Here is a 21,987-nt window from a genome sequence, read left to right as displayed (position 1 = left end):
ACACGGGAAGTTGGAGAATTAGTGATGAGTCAGTGAGTCAGTGAGTGAGTGAGTGAGTGAGTGAGTGAGTGAGGGCTTTGCCTTTTATTAGTATAGATAATCCCTTTGCATTCTCTTAGATATTAGGTAAAATTCAATGAAATTATGTACAGTATATAAACACACTGTTTATATACAGTAAAACCTAAATATTATTTTAAAGATATCGAGTGTCTCCGATATCACATATGTTACAGCCATTAGGATAGACAGGCCACCAGCAATAAATACGTACAATGCAAGAAAAATAGTATACAGTATATGTGTGTACAGTGACACTAAACGTACGTACATGTACTGTACTAAGTACTGTAAGTAGAAAATTAATTATGGTTACTCACCAATAATGACACGATGACTTGTCCGATAACAATGAGTTTAATTTTACTGCACAACAAAGGAGAGTGTTACAGCCCTTCTAAAGGAGCCACTTCAAGCGATCGTGTAGCACTGCCGTTGTTCTTCTTCTGGCAGTCTTCAATCCAAATCCTTAAAGCAGATTCCATCCAGACTACTGCCTTATTACATCCACTTACAACTCGTTTTGCACCCTGGTTAAAAGGACACTGCGGCTGTAGATCTTATATTCCTTTCCTACTTGTTAAATAAAAAGAATCGTAGCCTCATTGATGGCGCAATGGTGTCCTACAGCGGTGTAGATTTTCCCTTCCTTCAGCATATCCAAAACATTTACCTTTTCGGCAATCGTTAACATCTTCCGTTGGCGCTTGGGCACAGACCCTGAAGCAGCAGTAGCAGATCGTTTTGGAGCCATAATGAAGGGCTTGACTATGCACAAAGATAAACACAAAAGAGCACAAAAGTTAACTCTTTACACAGCGAAACACGTTGATGCTGAATGAGCGAGACGAGACTTCCTGGTTAACACTGCATTTAGCACACAGGAACTTAACTGCGTGCTCTGATTGGTTAGCTTCTCAGTCAGGAGAACTTAACTGCGTGCTCTGATTGGTTAGCTTTTCAGTCATCTGCCAATAGTGTCCCTTTTATGAAATCAACTGAGCAAACCAACTGAGGAAGCATGTACAGGAAGTAAAAAGACGCATTGTCCGCAGAACCCGCGAAGCAGCGAAAAATCTGTGTTATATATTTAGTTATGCTTACATATACAATCCGCGATAGAGTGAAGCCGCGAAAGTCGAAGGCGATATAGCGAGGGATTACTGTATATAGTGAATCATGCTTTCCAGGAGATCATGAACATCTCTGTCTTCACAAAAATCTCTGAAACCACCAGCCAGCTTTAAGTATCCATCAAATGTACTAGACTCCTTGTCAAACAGGTTATAAAACTTTGCAAGGTTTTCTTCTGGCTCCTTTGTCAAGCCATGCAATCTGGTGTACAAGGTGTCAATGGCCTCCTTAACTTCAAATATCAGCAAGTCTTTGCTCTGGAAAAGAGTTGATGTGGCTGTAATAGCAGAAAGTACATCCATGATCAGATATAGATACTTAATAAATTTTACTTACTTGAGGTCATGTAGGATGGCTTTAGCCTGCCCCAGTTCATCTGCCTTGTTTTATGTTGAAAATATCTGTTCCATGTGAGTAACAGTTACATGTAAATCCTGGCTAACAGCTTTCAGTGCTCTGGACTTTGATGATACCCATCTGATGGCTTTTATTTCTGAATGCATAAGCAATATTTCATTCAAAATTGATGCAAGATTTTGCAGTTCACTTCGTCTCTTTGGTGTAAAAGAATAAAACTTGCTGATGCGCTTAATGGTGTCTTCAAACTTTTTCAGGTGGCCTACATCTTTTACAGCATCAAGTACACCTAACTCTAGTTTATGTGCCACACAGTGTGTAACAAGAACTTTGTTACTTACACAATCAATAAGCTTTCTGGCAACACCATTTTTAGCTCCAAGATTAACTACTGCACCATCAAGATTAATGCACACAAGCTTTGGATCATTGTCTCCAATGTTTTCAATATCAATGCCACATTTTGACAAACCATTTTTTATGGCAGCAACAACACCATCTACTTTGGCATTTTCTGAATTCTCAATGCTAGCCATGTCTGTGTAGGGATCAAACGTTTCTGGATGAACGTGCCTCAGTAGTATACCTTCTTGGTCTATTACTGATAAGTCGGTCCTTGAGTCACTCATGACTGAAAAGAATCTGACATGTTTCATGTGGCTTGAGACATCATTCAACAAAACAGATGATATTAACTTCACATACTCAACACTGGCGCCCCTGCCTCGATGGTCAATTCCTAAATTTACACCATTCTTTTCCTGCACAGAACACAGAAATTGAAAGTCAGTAAATGGTCTGTTGTGCTTAGCAGCAGCATAAGCAGTATTGAACAGCCTAGCATAACGCTCAACCTCCGAGCGTTCAATTTTAAAAAACGCTTTTTCAATTGAACCAACTTGTTTCTTACTTTTAGACTCATGCTTTGACATACAGACAATGTGTTTCGCAGACAGCTGATGCGACAGTAGTGTGTCTTTTCTGTCGACATTCTTGCAGGTAAATAATGTGGATGTTTTGTAGAAGAAGTAAATATTACCAATTTTGTCGGGAAAAAATAAACGCGTCTAAGTGAAGATTTTTATGGATGTTTCATAACATTTGGAAACCATTAGAATGTTTTCTTCTTTATTTTTAATAAACTGACAGCGCAAAACCAACTTGTTTTATAAGAAAAATTCTCTAATCAAAAACGATCTATAGACAGCTCATCAAAATTGATGTTGTCATGCAATAAATTTCTTAACTTGTCAATATATCACAACCTATGCAAAATCACAAATTTCAGAAAAGATTAACTGCCTAATAAGCTTTGTTATGTGGTGAAAACATTTCTATTGTAAGTAAAAGGACCGCATTTTTATATAGAAACAATTCATTTTATCAATAATATATAAGTTATTGATAATAATGAAAAATCATCAGATTACATCGTAATGTCGGCTTGAAAAAAATGGCCTCATCTCCAAGCGTGTAAATAGTAGGGTAAAATACTTATGTAAGACCGTAAGAGTGCTTCCCCTATGAAAAATCAGTCGTCATTTTGCAAACAATATTGAAGGCCAATTTGAGACATGAAGAACATGCCTTAGTAGACTGTTTCCGCACGAAGTATGTACGCAAATGTTTAAAATTTGAAAGTATTGGTAAAAATGTGCCCTGCACAGCACATATAATTCTTTTTTTCCCAGAAAATTGCACTTGTCCGCGGACAACTAAAACCAGAAAAACACGCTTGTCTGACCGTCAATTTACCCGTGTCGGACGAGTTGGGCATTGGATTTCCACACCCCTGATATGAGATAGAATGCCTGCTAATTGTTCAGTACACTATAGCATTTAACCTTTAGCTAAGTTAGTTAATATAAACATTTGTGACATATGAATCCTCAATCTGTTTGGCTATGGGTTTGTGCAGTGTTCAGATGGCTAGAATTTCTGTCAACAGTCCTGGCTGCATGTACTACATATGCACGTGGACTGAAGTTAAGGCCTGCCTTCTCTTGCCACTTAATATAATTTTATGGCTGGGCTAGTGCTTAAGGAATATGAATGCAGAATTAAAATATTTTCAGTCTTCCGTTTTTGTTGTTTCTTTTCCCATTTGATGCATTTTAGCCTACTACCCCCTGCTTTGGACAGTCTTTACTACAGGACATGCCAGAAGCTGTACTTGGATAAATAAGCTCTGCATTGCTTAAAACTGCTAAAACGTGTTCCTAATGTTGAGAAAGAATGTTATTATCTTGAGTTTAAGCCCATTAAAGATATATGCTATATGTATGTAGCATCTGTTTATATATGTATGTATATGTATATATTTTAAGGGTGGGCGATATATCGAGTTTTTAAAAATTATCAACATATTTTCATACAAGATATAGGATGACACAATATCTTTTATATCAAGTTTATGTTGCGTTAAAGTTATTCTTGTACAGCTGCCAGGTCGCCTTTCTCTTCTCCCTGTTTGTCTTTCGCACAACTTCACCCAGCCCCCCCCCCTCTTTCCCTCTCTGAACACAACTCACCCCTCCCCTGCTGCTTCATTTGGTAAGTCCTTCCCAGCCTCCTGCCCTAAAACAAACCAAGTTACAAAACTCGTATACCTGTGCTGTGCCTTATGAGAGAAAAAGTGAAAAGTGAGGCAGCATTAATAAAGCAGTGGCTTATCATATCGCTGATTTTTTTTCTCCCAGGGCTGACTATTTTTCCAAAAAACTCAGTTATCTGATAAGCACACTAAGCAATAGTTTCTTACATTGCCCTGCTGCAGTCCTCACAGTTCAAGTCTGTGCTGAAGTGTTTATATGGCGACGTGTGTGTAAGGTATTATATACGTAATGCAATATTATGATTTGAAATACATACATTACATGTGTGTTACCCATCTACAACAAGCTGTGTAAAATAGAGTGACAGGGGAAATGTGAGACCAGAAATGCTGAACACACGTTTCATTTTCAACCAGTTGTCACAGGGGTAATGCTGCTCCATCATGGATCTGTGCATATGGCACAGTAAGTAAGTTCCTGTTTAGCAACGGCGAGGTAATCGATTCAAATCCCGCGTCTTCTCTGTGTTTTGCGCTTTGAGTAGTGAGCTACTGTTATTATTATTGTCATATAACAAAATCATACAGTTAATATGAGTCTGTAAAATCCTGTGTAAATTTATGCCGCTTGTAAATGATGTTGCTTTTCCTTACACAGACATTCATATCAACATGTCATTTGAACAAATTTTTTTTTATTCAGTTTTATTCTTGGTTTCTTAAATAAAACTGAAATTGAGTGTTTTTTTATTCAGTTTTATTCTTAAATAAAACTTAATTTGAATAAATTTTTTAATTCAGTTTTATTCTTGGATTCTTGAATAAAAAATGTTCAAATGACATGTTGATGTGAATGTCTGTGTGCAAGGAAAAGTAACATTCACCATAGACACTGCGGTGTCTGTTTGCTCAGCAAGACACCAAAAAGAAATGATTGAGCTGCGTTTGTGTGTCTTCTTTTATTCCTTCAGTACTAACTTTTACAAGTACCATAAATTTATACCAGCTGTGACAGACTCAAATCAAGTGTATGTTTTTTATATACTGTAATAGTAACAACTAGCCAACCCACACCGTAGCATACGCCACATAATTATTTATTGATGTGTGAACACCTCCTAAAAGACACAGTTGTCCAAATGTGGAGGGTTTGAGGATACAACTGTCAGTGAATGAAAAGATGGAACTCTGGAGAGAGCAACGTACAATTATCCGTGACTGAAAACAGGTTTTGGCAGATACAGGCATATCTTTTTGAAAGTTTGGCCCTGTGCCTTATTAATTGTCATTAACAGGAAATTGCGTGTAAAAGTAAAAGGCAAATTTGAATCTGAATAAGGACAGTTTGTGAGGCAGCAGATGTGATAGTCTTACACTCCAGTAAATTGCGGTGAATGCTGGTAACAGAAAGTCTAGTGCCATTACAGAGACGGATCTCCTCAACCATGTGCAAATCCATTCAACGCAAACATTTGTCTGCAGCCACGCTGATGTGACGTCACCTTCTCACTGTCCTCTTACTGAAAAACATAGTCCCATGGTCTTACAGTTGGCGGGCGGGCAGGGCTCTGTGAGTTGGCGGGCGTGGCTCTCTGTCTTGCGTGCGTCTTGCGTGCCCTTAGTGAATGGCGGGCAGGGCTCTGTCGTGCGTTCCCCATGACGCGGGAGGAGGGTTAGAGTGGGCGGTTGTTAGCCTTCACACACACAATTTAAGACAATATCAAATAGGTTTGATTCTGTCATGCTGTCTTGTAGACCGACTGCTATGACTCATTTGCTGAGGATTCTAAACTACACAACCGGTGGTCATGAGCTTGTGCCACGAATCACTGTGACTCACTAGGATTATGTAAATGATGGTTATGTCTGAAAATCTCTTTAAAGGTCATGCAGTGTGACACTTTATTTTTATAAAGAAGTTCTTGTTGGTGTAGTAATGAAAGACCACAGAAGATTGCGGTATATGTCTCACATTGTCTTTCTGTCACCTTCATCCCTACAATGCTAGCCTCTGAGAAAACTTATTTGGAGTTTATAGAAAATAGTGGCGGGGCAAACAAAAAACGGGAAGCCATAGACCTGTGATTCTTTTCTGCTTCTTCTGTACCGATGGCTTTCTTTATTTTTGTTTTTTTATTTTTTGACAGAGGGTTTTTTGAAACCAATTTTATTGAAATGTGCCTTAGTGACACATGGATATGTCTGATACTAATGACATGGAGGACTGAGGTTATGGTGGCTACTCCTCTAATGAGGAGTAATTCTCTAATGAGAATTACTTCCTTTGAGTTGGGCCTTCATGACGTCTGCTAATCCCAAGGAGAACCTATACCCAAGTAGACACTGTTGCTTCTTAAAATAAAAAAACTGTTCTGGTTTCTCTCCCCACCTGAGAGATGGAACAGATTTAATGTTGCAAATGAAATCAGAATGGTTCCAGGCCACACAGATATGCTAAAATCCATGCCACAGGCATAAAATCAGCTTTGAGCTGGAACATTACATTTTCTATAAGAAACATTATTGCTGAAACAGCAAAATTAGAGAGTAGTCTCGTGTATCATGAAATTTAGAGACATGTGGATGTGGTCTTCTTGTAAGACAACACTGAACTGCCGATTCAGATGGGTGTAAATTTGAAGCAACAAATTTGTAAATTTGGCACCGTAGTGCAATATTCCCAGCTGCAATATATAGTACAGCTGTAAACTGCACTGGAAGAGAATTTTTCTTAGAGCTTCAAGATTTAGACAAGTGACATCCGCTATGACAATGGAAAAAAAGAAATTACTCCAAGACTTGCATAATGCATGCAAAATCTTCTTTCCCATTTAATCCCTTTGACAAGAGGGAAACAGCAATACATAGTAAGGAACATAACAGGCTGGCAGCCATAGGAAAGGTTTGGGATAGGTTGGTTCAGTAATTATACCTGTTCTATAGTTATTTCACATATGTGACTGTTGATGAATGCCTGGCACCTTTCAGAAGAAATTACCTGTATGACTACATGCCAACACTTCACGCCAAGCAGAATGCAACATCAAATAAAGACCAATTCAATATCCAGATATACTTGCACAGGGAAAAACTTTGAACAGCGCATCTGAAAAATAAACTTGGATATAGATAGATAGATAGATAGATAGATAGATACTTTATTAATCCCAAGGGGAAATTCACATAATCCAGCAGCAGTATACTGATACAAAGAAACAATATTAAATTAATTAATTAAGTATGTATTGACTTAAAAAAATCTTGAATAACCTTATAAACCACTTGTTCAGCAGTAGGAATTCATGAGACTTGCACTACATTAATCTTAATAAAATAGCTACTTTCTACTTTATTTTTATTTTATTCATTTTGTAAAGCACTTTGAGCTACATTTTTTTGTATGAATATGTGCTATATAAATAAATGATTGATTGATTTAAATAGTAATAAAAATGAAAAAAAAAAAATGAAAAAAATTAAAATAAAATTAATGATAGCATTTACTCCCCCGGGTGGAATTGAAGTGTCGCATAGTGTGGGGGAGGAACGATCTCTTTAGTCTGTCAGTGGAGCAGGACAGTGACAAAAGTCTGTCACTGAAGCTACTCCTCTGTCTGGAGATGACACTGTTAAGTGGATGCAGTGGATTATTCATGATTGACAGGAATTTGCTTAGTGCCCGTCTCCCTGCCACAGATGTTAAAACTGTCCAACTTTAATCCTACAATAGAGCCTGCCTTCTTAACAAGTTTGTCCAGGCGTGAGGCGTCTTTCATCTTTATGCTGCCACCCCAGCACACCACCGCGTAGAAGAGGGCACTCGCCACAACCGTCTGGTAGAACATCTGCAGCATCTTACTGCAGATGTTGAAGGATGCCAACCTTCTCAGAAAGTATAGTCTGCTCTGACCTTTCTTACATAGAGCATCATATGAGGGATGTGTTGGATGTGACTCATGAACTGTATAGTCATTTTACAACAATTAATGCCTTGCAATTTAGGGAAGACACTGCTGACAAAAAATGCTCACAATATTAGGAGCAATAATAAAACAGAAAACTAAATTTTCCAAAAGAGCTTGTTAAAATAAAGGAAAAGGAAGTGATATTATCCATGTTTACGCTCACTAACACCATTGCACTTGTGTGATATTGTCATAAGAAAACAAAAATTACCTCCTGGTGAGTACAGTCATGGCCAAACGTTTTGAGAATGACAAAAGTATTGGTTTTCACAAAGTTTGCTGCTTCAGTGTTTTTAGATCTTTTTGTCAGATGTTAATATTGTATACTGAAGTATAATTACAAGTGTTTCATAAGTTTCAAAGGCTATTATTGACAATTACATTAAGTTTATGCAAAGAGTCAATATTTGCAGTGTTGGCCCTTCTTTTTCAAGACCTCTGCAATTCACCCTGGCATGTTGACAGTCTACTTCTGGGCCAAATCCTGAATGGAGTTTGTCAGAATTTGTGGGTTTTTGTTTGTTCACCTGGTTCTTGAGGATTGACCACAAGTTCTCAATGAGATTAAGGTCTGGGGAGTTTCCTGGCCATGGACCCAAACGTTTGATGTTTTGTTCAGCAAGCTACTTAGTTATCTCTTTTGCCTTATGGCACGGTACTCCATCATGCTGGACAAGGCATTGTTCATCACCAAACTGTTCTTGGATGGTTGGGAGAAGATGCTCTCGGAGGATGTTTTGGTACCATTCTTTATTCATGGCTGTGTGCTTAGGCAAAATTATGAGTGAGCCCACCCCTTGGCTGAGAAGCAACCCTGCACATGAATGATATCAGATTGCTTTTCAGTTGGCATGACACAGGACTAATGGTAGCACTCACCTTTCCTTCTACAGACAATCTTTTTTTCCGGATGACACAATCAATCAGAAAGGGAATTCATCAGAGAAACTGATTTTACCCCAGTCACTCAGCAGTCCAATCCCTGAACCCTTTGCAGAATATCACTCTGTCACTGATGTCTTTACTGCCTTTCTTGACACCAGGCCATCCTCCAAAAGTCTTTGCCTCACTGTGCATGCAGATGCACTCACACCTGCCTGCCATTCCTGAGCAAGCTCTGTACTGATGGTGACCCGATCCTGCAGTTGAATCCACTTTAGGAGAAGGTCCTGGCACTTGCTGGACTTTCTTGGGCGCCCTGAAGTCTTCTTCACAATAGCAGTGGAAATGTTTTTTTGGGATGAATTTCATTTTCATGACAAAGAGGGACTTTGCAATTAATTTGCAGTTCATCTGATCACTCTTCATAGCATTCTGGAGTATTTGCAAATTGTCATCATAAAAACTGAGGTAACAAACTTTGTGAAAATTAATATTTGTGTCATTCTCAAACCTTTTGGCCATGACTGTATGTTGTATGAAAATAGAGTTGTGAGCAACACAGAGGACAGGCAGCCTAAAATAGTAACAGACTACAATGAAACCAAAGGTATGATGAAGTGAATGAAGTCATTGCAACATATAACTTCCAGTAACAGACTGCATGTTTGCCCTTGGGCCATTAATGTTCTCTCTTACAATGTTTTTTTATTTGAAGTGATAAGGAATGACTGGTTGAAGAATTAGATGAGTGGCATCCACTATAAGGGTCTAAAAAAAGGAATTATTCTATGACTTTCATAATGTATGTGAGATCTTCATTCATTCATTCATACATATATATATGTGTATATATATATATATGTATATATATTATATATGTATGTATATATATATATATATATATGTATATATATATATATGTATATATATATATATATATATATATATATATATATATATATATATATATATATATATATAATGCAGCATTTGTCTGTCTGTCAGTCTGCTTTTCACAAGAGAACTGCTTAACAGATTTAGATTTGCTTGAACATTCCGGTTGATTTTGTGACTTCTCTCATTGTGCTAAGTATCTTATTTTGCTTGTTGCAGCGATTTATTCATGCTAATTCGAGACAGAGGCTGCGTGCAGAGGGGATGGGGAAGAGTGACGTCAGGAGTAGGGTGCCAGGCGGGGCCCTCCTCACTCACTCGGTAGCCTTCGTTGGAGTTGCTGTACCTTTCACCACGTGTTGAAGTGTACCTCCCCCCACTACCTGTTTGTTCGTTGATTTTTAAAGTTTCTCCTTTTTCACTACTTCGCATAGATTTATCAAGGTGCTGGAAGCATTCTTCAGGAGTTTTTGTCCACATTGACATGATAGCATCATGCAGTTACTTCCACCACATCCCGAAATTGCTCTTTTGGACTAAGATCTGGTGACTGTGGAGACCATTTTAGTACAGTGAAGTCATTGTCAAGGTTCAAGAAGCCAGTTTGAGATGATTTGAGCTTTGTAACTTGGTGCATTATCCTGCTGGTGGTAGCCACAAGATGGGTACACTATGGTCATAAAAGGATGGGCATGGCCAGCAACAATACTCAGGTAGGCTGTGGCATTTAAATGATTCTCAATTGTAACTAAGGGTGCCGCTAGTTTGCCAAGAAAATATCCTTCACACCATTACACCACAACCACCAGCCTGAACTGTTCATACAAGGCAGGATGAATCCATGCTTTCATGTTCTTGACACCAAATTCTAACCCTACCATCTGATTGTCACAGCAGAAATCAAGACTCATCAGACCAGGCAATGATTTTCCAATCTTCTATTGTCCAGTTTTGGTGAGACCGTGCAAATTGTAGCCTCAGTTGCCTGTTCTTAGCTGACAAGAGTGGTACCTGAAGTAGTCGCCTGCTACTGTAGCCCATCTGCTTCAAGGTTCGACGTGTTGTACATACAAAGATGTTCTTCTGCATACCTTGATTGTAACAAGTTGTGATTTGAGTTACTGTTGCCTTTCTATCAGCTCAAACCAGTCTGGCCATTCTCCTCTGACCACCTTTTTTCATTTATTGGACCAATCTCTGTATATTCTAGTGACCATTGTGTGTGAAAATCCTAGTTGATCAGCAGTTTCTGAAATACTCAGACCAGCCTTGTCTAGCACCAACAACCATGCCATGGTCAAAGTCACTTTAAACAAATTTTTTCCCATTCTGTTGCTTCTTTTGAAATCCATAGGTTGTCTTGACAGTGGCTACATGCCAAACTGCATTGAGGCGCTTCCATGTGATTGGTTAATTGGATATTTGTGTTAACAAGCAGTTGACCAGGTGTTCCTTATAAAGTGGCTAGTGAGTGTGCATGTGTGTGTGTGTGTGTGTGTGTATATATATATATATATATATATATATATATATATATATATAGTGGTCGATAGGGGGCTCTCTCACTCCCTTGAACCTCTGTCCACGACTCCAGACACCAGGTAAAAGTCCAAATTCTTTATTTATCTTCCACAGTGCACAAAGCACCCTCTCCTCCACAATACTCATAAACCAATAACAAAATAAATCACAATAATCCAATCCTCCAGCTCCCAGACACGTTGCCACCCTTCCACCCAGCTCAGCTCGCCATCTGGGAGCTCCCGTAGTCCTTTTATATCTACTGACCCGGAAGTGTTCCTAATCCCCAGTCCATGTGACTCTCAATCACTTCCGGGTCAGGTACAAGTTCTTTTCTTCACCCCGGAAGCACATCATTCCTCTTGTCCACGTGTGCTACTGAGGCATAGGGAAAATATCCATTATTCCTCCCTGCAGCGTCCCTTAGCGGCCCCCATGGCGTCCAGCAGGGCTGCACATAAAAACTACATTGTCCATGATGCCCTGCTGGTCTTCTGGGGAGCTCCATGCTGCAAGGAGGGCTCCACCTGGCGGCTTAGGGGTATTGGCCGGCCATCCACCACTATATATATGTGTATATGTATATATATATATATATATATATATATATATACACACACTCACACACACACACAGTGAAACCTCGTTCCGGAAACGTGCTCGCAGTCCAAAGCACTCGTATATCAAAGTGAATTTCCCCATAAGAAATAATGGAAACTCAGATGATTCGTTCCACAACCCAAAACTATTCATATAAAAATGATTAATACAAAATATAAAGTAAAAATACATAAAACAAATTAACCTGCACTTTACCTTTAAAAAGAATCATGGCTGGTGTGAGTGAGTTTCTAAACTCTTGTGGGATTCCACCCAACGGGACGACACGCGGAAGAGTGTCCCAAAGCAATCATGGTCTCCCAGCGCTGTAGCAGTTCACCGTATAAGCGTATCCAAAAAGATTGGGACATGCTATAAGCGCCTGCCGTCAATGGGTGATACAAGGAACATTATAAAGATCCCGCTACAATAAGTAACCACGCTGTTGCTGTTTCAAGCTGAATAAAGCTGTTGTTGTTAAAGTACTGAGACTCAGCTTCGTGTTTTGGGACGCAAGACGGGGACTTGCACTTCACACCGCGCGTACACACACAAACAGTCACAATGCTGTAGTAAACAGTATATGCTCATACGGATGTTGACTATATGAGTGAGGCACGCAGACTCAGACGGAGAATAGGAGACGAGAGAGAGATAGATAGATAAATAAATAAGGAGAGTGACGTGAGAGAGAGAGAGAACCATCAGCTCAGTTGTGATCACATGACGCTCAGCGGACAAAGTGTATCGATACTACTCGTATTGCAAGACATCGCTCGTTTATCAAGTCAAAATTTATTAAAAAATTTAGCTCATCTTGCAAAACACTCGTAAACCAAGTTACTCGCAAACTGAGGTTCCACTGTATATACATACATACGATTTGTGACTTGCGATGACATGCATGCTGCTTTTCAAGTATTTTGTGGATTCTTTCCCTCCTGAGCTAGAGCTGTTCAGATAGGAGTGACAGAATGCCACTATACTAGGTGAAGTTCTTCTTACAGTACAGATTTAAAAATAACTTTATGATTATCCCCTAAAAATTAGTGGAAAACTTGTAAACATGTTTAAAAGTAAAATATATCACACATCTTACAAATCTATGTGTGCAAAATTAAATGGGATATCTGAGTTTATGCTGGCATGTTAATCTTTTAAAGTGAGCCCACCCCTTTAAGAATATTTCCCCTAAATGATGTGTTTGGTTCAATCTGACTGGTTGATGCTGGGTCCTAGACTGTATATACTGTGCCTACAAAAAGTATCACCCCTTTTCAGTTTTCACATTTTATTATTATACAGCATTGAATCACAGTGAATTTAATTTGTAATCTTTTATATTGATCAATAGAAAAAAAAATCTTTAATGCCAAAGTGAAAACAGGTCTCTACCATGTGATCTAACTTAATTACACATATAAATCAGAAAATAATTGATTGCATAAGAATTCACTACCCTTCAATAATGTATTTAGTTAATGCTCCTTTGGCAGCCTCAAGTGTGTTTGCACTGGTCTTTGTTAGCTTTGCATATATGTACACTGCAATCTTCTTCCATTCATCTTTGCAGAACTGCATAATCTCCTTCATGTTGCTTGGGGATTGTGATTGAATAGCTTTTTTCAAGTTCAGACACAAATTCTCAATTGAATCAAGATCTGGACTCTGACTGTGCCACTCTAGTACTTTAAGACTGTTGTTTTTAAGTCATGCCTGTCTAGCAGATATGTCTTGAGGTTGTTGTTTTGCTGGAAAACAAATCTCCGAATGGACAGGTTGTTTGCAGACTGCATCAGGTGTTCCACTTATATTTCCCTGTATTTTGCTGTGTTTACACTGGCATGCAAATGTTTGGGCACCCTTTCTTAAAATGTCTGTTACTGTCAATAGTTAAGTTAGCAGAAGATGAACTGATCACCAGTTTTAAAGTTAAAGATGATAAGTTTCTTTAATATTTTAGGCAAAATTACATTTTTATTTTCATCATTCACCGGTACATAATACCAAAAAATGAAAAGGGTATAAAGGAAAGGTTTGGGCACTTGACATGGCCAGTACTTAGTTACACCCCATTTGGCAAGCATCACAACTTTTTAACACTTTTTGTAGCCAGCTAAATGTCTTCTGGTTCTTACTTGCAAAATTTTTGCCCATTTGTCCTTCCATAAGGCTTATAATTCTGTAAGATTCTTGGGCTGTCTTGCCGGCACTGCTCTTTTGAGGTCTATCCAAAGAATTTCAATGATGTTTAGGTCAGGTGGACTGTGACCGCCATGGCCAAACCATCAGCTTTTATCTCTTGAGGTATTACATTATGGATTTTGAGGTGTGTTTTGGACCATTATCTTTTTGTGGGACTCACTCTGTTTTTCACTTCAACTTTTTTACAGATGGTTTAATGTTTGCTTTTAGAATTTGTTGGTATTTATTTGAATCCATTCTTCCGTGTATCAATGACACTTTCCCTGTGCCACTGGGCTGTAAGCCCAAAGCATGATCAATTCTTCCCCATACTTATTATTTGGAGACATTTTCCTGGAATTCGGCACTCTTTCTTCGATATACAGAACCTTTGTCAAATTGTTCTATTTTGACTTCATCAGTCCACAGGACTTGTTTCCAAAATGCCTCAGACTTGTTTAGATGTTCATTTGCAAACTTCACGTGCTGAATTTTGTGGCTAGGATGCAGAAAATGTTTTCTTCGGCTTCTACCATAAAGGTCATATTTGTTCAGGTGCTGTTGCACAGTAGAACAGTGCACCACCACTCCCGAGTCTGCTAAATCTTCCTGACGGTCTTTTGCAGTCAAATGGGGGCTTTTATTTGCCTTTCTAACAATTCAATGAGCTCTTTTTCAGAAAGTTTTCTTGGTTTTCCAGACCTCACCTTGAGGTCCTGTTAACTACTATTTCTTAACACCTTTAGAAAAGGAAGAAGCAGCTATCTGAAAATGATTTGCTTTCTGCTTGTAGCCTTCTTCTGCTTTGTGAGCATGAATTATTTTGTTTTTCAGAGTGTGAGACAGCTGCTCAGAGGAGCCCAGGTGTACTGATTGTTGGGAGAAGGTTTGAGGAGTCTGAGAATTTATACAGCTTTGCAATTTGCATTGCCTGGGTTTTACTAATGATGTCTGTGAACATGCTATAGCCCTGACAAGCTAGTTAGGGCCTGAGACCTTGGGAAAATTTATCTGAGACCTCAAATATCTTGGACTGCTCAAACTTTTGCATGGTCTTCCTTTTTTTTTCACTGCACAATTGTACAAAACAAAAACAATACACTAGTCTTTCATAAAATAAAATAAAAGAAACATGCCATCTTTAACTTTATGCCTTTTGGTGATCAGTTATCTTCTGCTCACTTAACTGTTCACAGTAACAGACATTTTAAGCAAGGGTGCCCAAACATTTGCATGCGATTGTACAGTATATTACCCTATACTACAGCTGGGATATATGGCCATATATATTATCACAATAATTTTTACAGTGGAACCTCGGTTCACGAACGTCTCGGTACACGTACAAATTGGTTTACGACCAAAAAGTTCACGACCACACACTCGGTATACGAACAACCTATTTTCCCTTTCGGTTTGTACATGTTCAGTCTCTCCCTGTGCATTTCCTGTGCAGCGAGAGAGAGATACACACACACACACACACACACACACACACACACACACACACACACAAGACAGAGGCACACACACAGGTGCTCCAGGCTCGCGAGAGATGGAGGGCTGGATGCATAAGGTAGAAAAGGCTTGTTTTTATTTTCAGTTCTGTTTACAGCGATCAGTCCATAGCGTGCATTGTGTCAATGTTACTTTTCTTGGTGGTTTATTAAATTACAGATTTTTCAAATGTTCATTTTTTTCCCTGTGCTTAAAACTCATTTAAAAAAAAAGTGTTTTTAGCGAGCGGTTCCTAGCACTATAGCGCAAACTATTGCAGTGTTAGGTTCTACTATACTCTGTTGATCAATCTCAATATTTATTATGATATAGAACTTAATATTGCTGTTCGTATGTGTCTTGCTACAGATTAAGACTGGGTGATATGTTCAATTAAATCATTTAAAGAGATTTAACATTTTATTCAAACATGAAAATCATAGATTCCCCCCCAGTGGTACAGTTAAATAGTCAAGCAAAGACTTCAGCTTGATCAGCTGGTCATATGTCTACAATCAAAGCTTTAATGCAAAGAATATGACGAATGGTGCTTCTCTTATGAATAAGCTAGTTCCAAAGTTGGTTGTTTGGAATTGTTTTTTTATGAAAGATTGAATGTCGACCCATCTAGTAAAATTCAGAGTTCACGAAAAAGACAATAGCAGTGGCATTCAGCTCTTAAAACAGAAGGATGGAACGAAAATAAAGCCCATCCCCAACTGACAGCTTCAGAGTATTTTTCACACTGCTTCAGCAGGCACCACAAAAAGCTTGCTCCCCATTATATATGCCATAGACAGTATGATTACATTAGGAGCAGAGCATGTCTTGTCTGGGACTGGGGGAATAATACACCTTCTTATCCTGTTGGCCAGGCTACTTTGGTTGAGAAGAAGAAGAAAGCTGTTTGAAATGAACAGTTGAAGAGCTGTCAGAGCGCACTTGGACAAATTAACCCTTCTATAGTCAGGTCACTTCAGAGACCTGTACTCATAGCCAGCCTGTGGCTTAGGTGACCTAGGCAATTATCTAGGGCCCCAACATGCTACAGTTTTTTGTTTTTTTTTTTAATTCTAAACACCACTTGCTTACATTTGGGAAGTAAGATAGCACAAATGGCCGGGAGAATAAAATTGGTTATATTTACATTGGAGACATTTGATTGGTTTAGTCTTATAGAAATACATTTTATAGGTAAATTATCTGTTAATTATGGGTCAGCAGGAGCTTTCAACTGTGATATGTGATTGACAGCTATTGCCATGCGCTTAGCTATCTGAGACAAGACGCTGCGATAAAATATAAATCATGCACACTTAGCATGGCAGGGTCAGATTAACAATATATATCTACAGTTGCTATTAGATTATTTTGTTAGGTAATCCACACATTGGATTTCTTTACACCACGGAATACTCTGTGGGAAAAGCAGCTTCTTGTTTTGCATGACAGAGAGCTGATTTGCAAATTATTTAACTAAAAAATCAATTGGAAATCTCCACAAGGGATGACTAGTTACATGTGAGAAACAAAACAGGGCTAGGACTGCTAATACTTGTTTCTCATTAAAAAAAAAAAGCATCGCTCCCCCACTGTCATTTTTTGTTTGTTGCATTCTCTTTAGCAGCAAGCTTTTCAAATTTGTTATTTGATGTGTCTGATCATTGTTTACTACAGTATATCAAAAGAAGTGCATTTATGAAACAGCACATAAAACATGTTGAGAGTGACAAAGCACCTGCAGAACATTTTAAAATGTGCTCATTAATTGCATAACAGAGAAGGTAACTGAGTACAGTATATAGTGAGTGACATCAAGCAGTCCAATTATTATTCCATTATATTGGATTGCACACCTGATGTTAGCTATGAGGAGCAAAGAATACCAATTATAGGAATTGTTACACTGTAGGAAGTACCCAGGTTTAAAGAACAATTTTTGTGATTCTTCTAGCAAAAGAGACAACAGGAGAAATTTTGTCTGCTCTTGACCTGGATAGAGAAGAAAAAGAAAGGCAAGGCACGAAGGACATGCAGGGAAGAGCAGTGAGTGGGTGCAAAGAAAAAAAAAGTTATAAAGAAATGTTTTAGGAAAGGTCCCAGTGGAGGCCAATGTGCCTGCAAATGTAAAAATAAAGTACCGAAAAAAATTCAAAAAGTCTGTACAACTCGCTGAAAGTCTCCAGCTATGCTCCATGTATAAATAAGGGAAGAGGGCACATATCAAACACATGTGCAACAAATCTTAAACTATATGAAATAATAATAGCAAAAGATGTATTACTATTTACAAGGCATTAATCTTTTTGATAGAAGAAAAAAGTGTGAAGGATCTGTACAGGTACTGTAGATTAGACATAGTTGGCATGTCATTTTGTAGGTTGAACACACCTGGCAAATCTTTTTGTAGATTGGATGCAGCTAGCACATCTTTTTTGTTTCCTATCTATCTGAACAGATCCTTCTTATTTTTATCTTCCATCAGAAAGATTGAAATGCCTTAGAAATAGTAAAAATAAAATTTAAGTATTTTAAATTATTATTATTATTACTATTTTTTTGTCCCTGAAAGTTGTGAGATTTTGGGCTTCTGAGGTTTATTTTGACTAAGTGCTGCACAGCATTTCTAATTGTGTATGCATTTGTCCCTTTAAACAGATCAGATGCACAGCGAGTTGGCTGCGTCTCTTATCCCTGGGACTCAAACATCAGTTCATACTACTCTGTACTGGCAATTCTTTGTTTGAGCTTTGGAGTACCAGCAGATAATGTATGTGTACTGGTGCATACCTGCAAATCCAGACCTCAAGAGATGTGATGCAAGAGATCAGCATTATATACTCCTGGGGCTGTGCCTGTCACTCCATGATCTGCACTAGATTGTAAGGAGCATAACATGCTTAATCTAGTAGTGAAGATTCAATGTACAATGAATCTATGCAGAACAACAAAGTATTTTCATAATATTCTCATTATGGTCAACTAACGTACCCCTCAAATGATCAAGTTGAAGTACTGACGTCACACATGTGCAAAGCTGAGTGGCCAGCGACTTAATTATAAGCGGAGTATGCTTACAGTACGCATGTCTGAAGTTCTGTGCATGGCTGCTCCAGGTCTGTGATGTCATGATTACCTTGCAAAGCATTATTTGGCACTTGGGAATAAAATGTTTATTTAAGCTCACACCATGTTGAATTTCCAGGAAAACATTCAGTGAACAATGACATAGGCAAACACAGTATATTCGCTGCAAAAGCACTTTGGCGAATATGCATATCAGTGCTTCTCATTAACACAAGTGTTATAAAAGAAAAAAAAGCTCTAAAAAGTATTTTAAATACATTTTACTAGTATCTACCAATACAGTCAGAATTTTTCGTCACACCATATGCCTATACTTTGTAAACCTTATTGAACATACTCGGTATTTCTATTTTAATCAGTGCCTGAAAAGAGGGCATCCATCCAGCCAGGCATTTGAACTTGTACACTGTAAATCTGTAAATAAACAATCAATCTTGTAAATATGTGCAGTGCACAAATATAAGCAAATTACCTTTTGTTTAGTAATGTAGTAATAATTTGCCAAAATAAAAGTATATTTTTATAAATTTAACAGAAAGGATATCACAGAAATGTGTGTTGCTAAATAAGAAAGAGAAATAGATTTTCTAGCTTTTTGCACCTACTAAACCCAGGAATTGTGTACAATATATATTTTACAAATATGATGAAATATGGAGCCAAATCCTTGACACTGTAAGATTTATGAGAATTCAGAGTAAATGGATGAGAGTTTACTTTGTAAAATATCAGTAATGCAGTCATCATGTTTTATGTTATTTATCTTTTTTTTGGTCTCTATATATTGTTTCAATGCTCATTGCTATTGATAATAAACTGTGTTTCCTTGCTTCCTGAAACAAGTCTAATTGCACCACTTTTAATGCAGGTACAAAACAATGGGCTTGGTAAAGGCATGACTACTGTAACAGAGGTCTGACCAAAAACACAATGGAAAGCAAAAGATAGTATTGTCAGACTCATGATCATTTTTAAATGTTGTGCTAAAAAAGCTTAAATAATACAATGCTGAATTATTTGCATATTAACTACATCACTGATTTATTTTAATTGTTGCTTTTTTGCAATATACAATATATTTGCTACATAGTTTACTTTTTTGCTTATTTTGTGGGTGGGTTCAATTTGTTTTGAATTTATTAGCTATAATCCTGTTTTCTTAAGCTTTGAGGATGTCTGGTTCATGCTGCAGTGCCTGCTTTGAAATATGCCTTGCTTGTCTTTTGCAGGGAGGAGTAAAAGTGCTAATTACAGGTCCCTGGATTGATGGTAGTGATCTTTACTCTTGTATCTTTGATCAGATCACTGTCCCTGCGTCCCTGATTCAGTCAGGTGTGCTTCGATGTTATTGCCCAGGTATGCCTTTCTTGAAATTGATTTCTTGAAATACAATTACTATGTATTGCTTTATATTCAAATTGAATGGCATGGATACTACAGTAGAAAGACCAGTCAACCAGTTTATTTTATAGATAACCTTTCATAGTATGTACTATCAAAAAGTAATAAAATTGTGAAACTACCAAAAAATGTATTCAGTGTACAGGACTGGGATCATAATTCTGACTTGATAAATCCTTGTTAGCTGGTACCTTCCAAATTCTCTTCTTTTGCTTTTTACAGTCCTGTGAATCATGACACATATATTATCATCTCACTACGTGTAACACTAGGTGTAGCACTAGTAGTGCTGACATTATGCTCTGGAACAGGGTGATTTGTGACCCACAATGTACCCTTATGTATATATCTTAAAAAACACTCTGCAAATGCACTGACATGCTTATATTTGTTTTCAAATTAAAAAGAAAAACACACCTCCTTTCACATTTTTGTCTTAGCTCCATTTTATATTCCCTTTTAAAACCGCCACCATTTATGTTTGAAAACTGCCAAAGAGGTCCACCATTTTTCAGTTATAACCCCAGGCAAGTTTTACATGTTTAAACTGTGCCTCTATTGTTAAATGTAACATGTGAAAATAAACTATATGAAAACATTATATATTAAATTAAAAAGTAGTTTCCGGGAATCAGATCCCACACATGATTACTCTTTGTGTGAAATTTACACTTAACTTTTTCTACTTTTGTGTATTTTGTGCCTCTTATACCTCTTATACCTCAACAATGACACACAGTTTTGATTTATTCACACTTCTAAACTGACCAAATGTTTTTAATAGTGTGCTGTACAAATGACTGGTGCACCTTCCAAGTCTAGTTTCTTTCAGGATATGTTCTAGCTCCCTGCAACCCTGAACTGTATCCTCACAACTGGTTCACAACCAAATAGCATACTGTGTCAAGAAGTACTATGACTGAGATTTTAGGGCTATTGACCTTAAAGCTAGGGTGCTATGTGCTGTAGATGTTTATACCAGAAATAACAATATAATTATTTATTTCTTGCTCCCTGCCACTAGTTTAGTTTTAAAGCTATTTAATGGTCCAGACATACATTTATGTCTTGAAATAAAACCTATGCTTTAATGAATGGTCTACTACTGTCTGTTAAAACTGTACTTTCCCTTTCATCTCTTGGACTCATCTGCAGAAAAGTGATTACCATTTTTTAAATTAGTTACTCAGTAAGATCACAAAGACACATCTCTTTTATTAGTGAAGTACCTTGTGGGAAAAAATCGAACGCTTCACTCTCCTTTTAGGTGAGAGAATATCAAGCTATTTTTTTTTTGAAAAATAAAAAAAGTAACTGTAGCCGCCGATGCATAAGGCGAAGTCAGGCATGGGTTAAACGCGTGTCAAAGAAATTTCACAGTCCAAAAGTTCATTTTAAAATATTTAGTGAAAATTAAAGGCAAATAATCCACATAAGAATAAAAGGAAAAATAGTTACACACGTAGAATAAAAGCAAAAAAAAGGAAAAAATTTATCTTCTATAAACAGCTTTTCTTGAGAAACTTTAGTTATTTCAATACTTAAACGTTCTTTATTTCTTTCTATACTTAAAGTTTCTTAATTTCTTCTTCTGTATGCCTTAAGCATACGGTTCAACACTTAAATAAAAGTGCTATTTTATGAGTTACTTCACACTCAAAAGGCCCGTAGGCCATTGGCACATAGACATGTGCCCAGGCATGGTCACGTGCGCAAGCACGAACACGAGCACAAACACGAACACGGTTAAAAAACCGTATACCTCTGTACCTTACACAAGGCAAGGCTAGACACTAACTGGAGAACATTGTTCACTCAAAGAATAGAAAATGACAGGAAAATACCAACATA

At 37.7% G+C, this 21,987-nt stretch overlaps 1 protein-coding gene across 6 annotated transcripts in view; it reads left to right on the top strand.

Moving 5' to 3' along the window:
- Nucleotides 1-21,987, top strand: part of camta2 (calmodulin binding transcription activator 2) — a 274,044-nt gene that overhangs the window by 145,768 nt on the left and 106,289 nt on the right. For all 6 annotated transcript variants that reach the window (XM_039747208.1, XM_039747207.1, XM_039747206.1 and 3 more), the window contains exon 10: nt 19,965-20,091. In XM_039747208.1, the coding sequence (XP_039603142.1) occupies nt 19,965-20,091 (127 nt within the window). The remainder of the gene's footprint in view (nt 1-19,964; nt 20,092-21,987) is intronic.

Source organism: Polypterus senegalus, chromosome 3, assembly GCF_016835505.1.
Source record: "Polypterus senegalus isolate Bchr_013 chromosome 3, ASM1683550v1, whole genome shotgun sequence".
NCBI lineage: Eukaryota > Metazoa > Chordata > Cladistia > Polypteriformes > Polypteridae > Polypterus > Polypterus senegalus.
The sequence above is the reverse complement of the archived record's forward strand: the minus strand, read 5'-3'. Positions and strand labels throughout refer to the sequence as shown.